Source organism: Chionomys nivalis, chromosome 3 (genome assembly GCF_950005125.1).
Source record: "Chionomys nivalis chromosome 3, mChiNiv1.1, whole genome shotgun sequence".
Taxonomy (NCBI): domain Eukaryota; kingdom Metazoa; phylum Chordata; class Mammalia; order Rodentia; family Cricetidae; genus Chionomys; species Chionomys nivalis.
The window spans coordinates 9564695-9565351 of NC_080088.1; the positions used below are offsets into that span (position 1 = coordinate 9564695).

The window sequence follows — 657 nt, forward strand, 5'->3', positions numbered from 1 at the left end:
ATGAGCTACTACAGTGGCAACTTTGGAGGCCTGGGCTATGGCTATGGAGGATTCAGAGGACTGGGCTATGGCTATGGAGGCTATGGCTGTGGATGTAATAGCATCTGCAGACTGGGCTATGGCTGTGGCTTTGGAGGCTATGGATTTGGCTCTGGCTACAGAGGCTATGGATATGGCTCTGGCTATGGAGGCTACGGATATGGATGCTACCGCCCTTCATGCTCTGTAAGATATGGGTTCTCCAGCTTCTACTGAGTGAATTGGTGAAATCAGAAGCAACCAGTATACTTCCAAATATATGTGGTCATGTTCTTGGCCCATATTCCAGAAACATGCATCCCATTTTCTCTGACACCAATAGGAACGTTTAAGAAGCTTCGGTGAACACTTATTTTTTATCTTTAACCTATGTAACCCATTAACAAAATGCATTTTAATATAGATTATCCTTTAATTTACTCTTCTTGCTTCAGTTTGGTTTTTACTATTGCCATGCTATCTTTCTAGCAAATTCTTAGAGAAACTTTATGCTTTGTTGTCATCTAATAAATATTTAAAATATTTCCCATTGCTTTAACATCTTATTTTGCAACTAATAGAACAAATTTTTATTGGCAAGTGTTAATATCTGGGTGTACACTATATTTTGATGAAAAT

General features: G+C 38.7%; 1 protein-coding gene across 1 annotated transcript; it reads left to right on the forward strand.

Annotated features, from left to right (window-relative positions):
- Positions 1 to 255, forward strand: LOC130870701 (keratin-associated protein 19-3-like). The gene has a single exon (XM_057763442.1). It carries the CDS (start codon positions 1 to 3, stop codon positions 253 to 255), a length of 255 nt encoding a protein of 84 aa, XP_057619425.1.
- The last annotated feature ends 402 nt before the right edge of the window (positions 256 to 657 follow it).

Excerpts from the sequence above, each read along its gene's own strand:
- LOC130870701 (XM_057763442.1), top strand. The coding sequence starts at position 1 with ATGAGCTACTACAGTGGCAACTTTGGAGGCCTGGGCTATGGCTATGGA.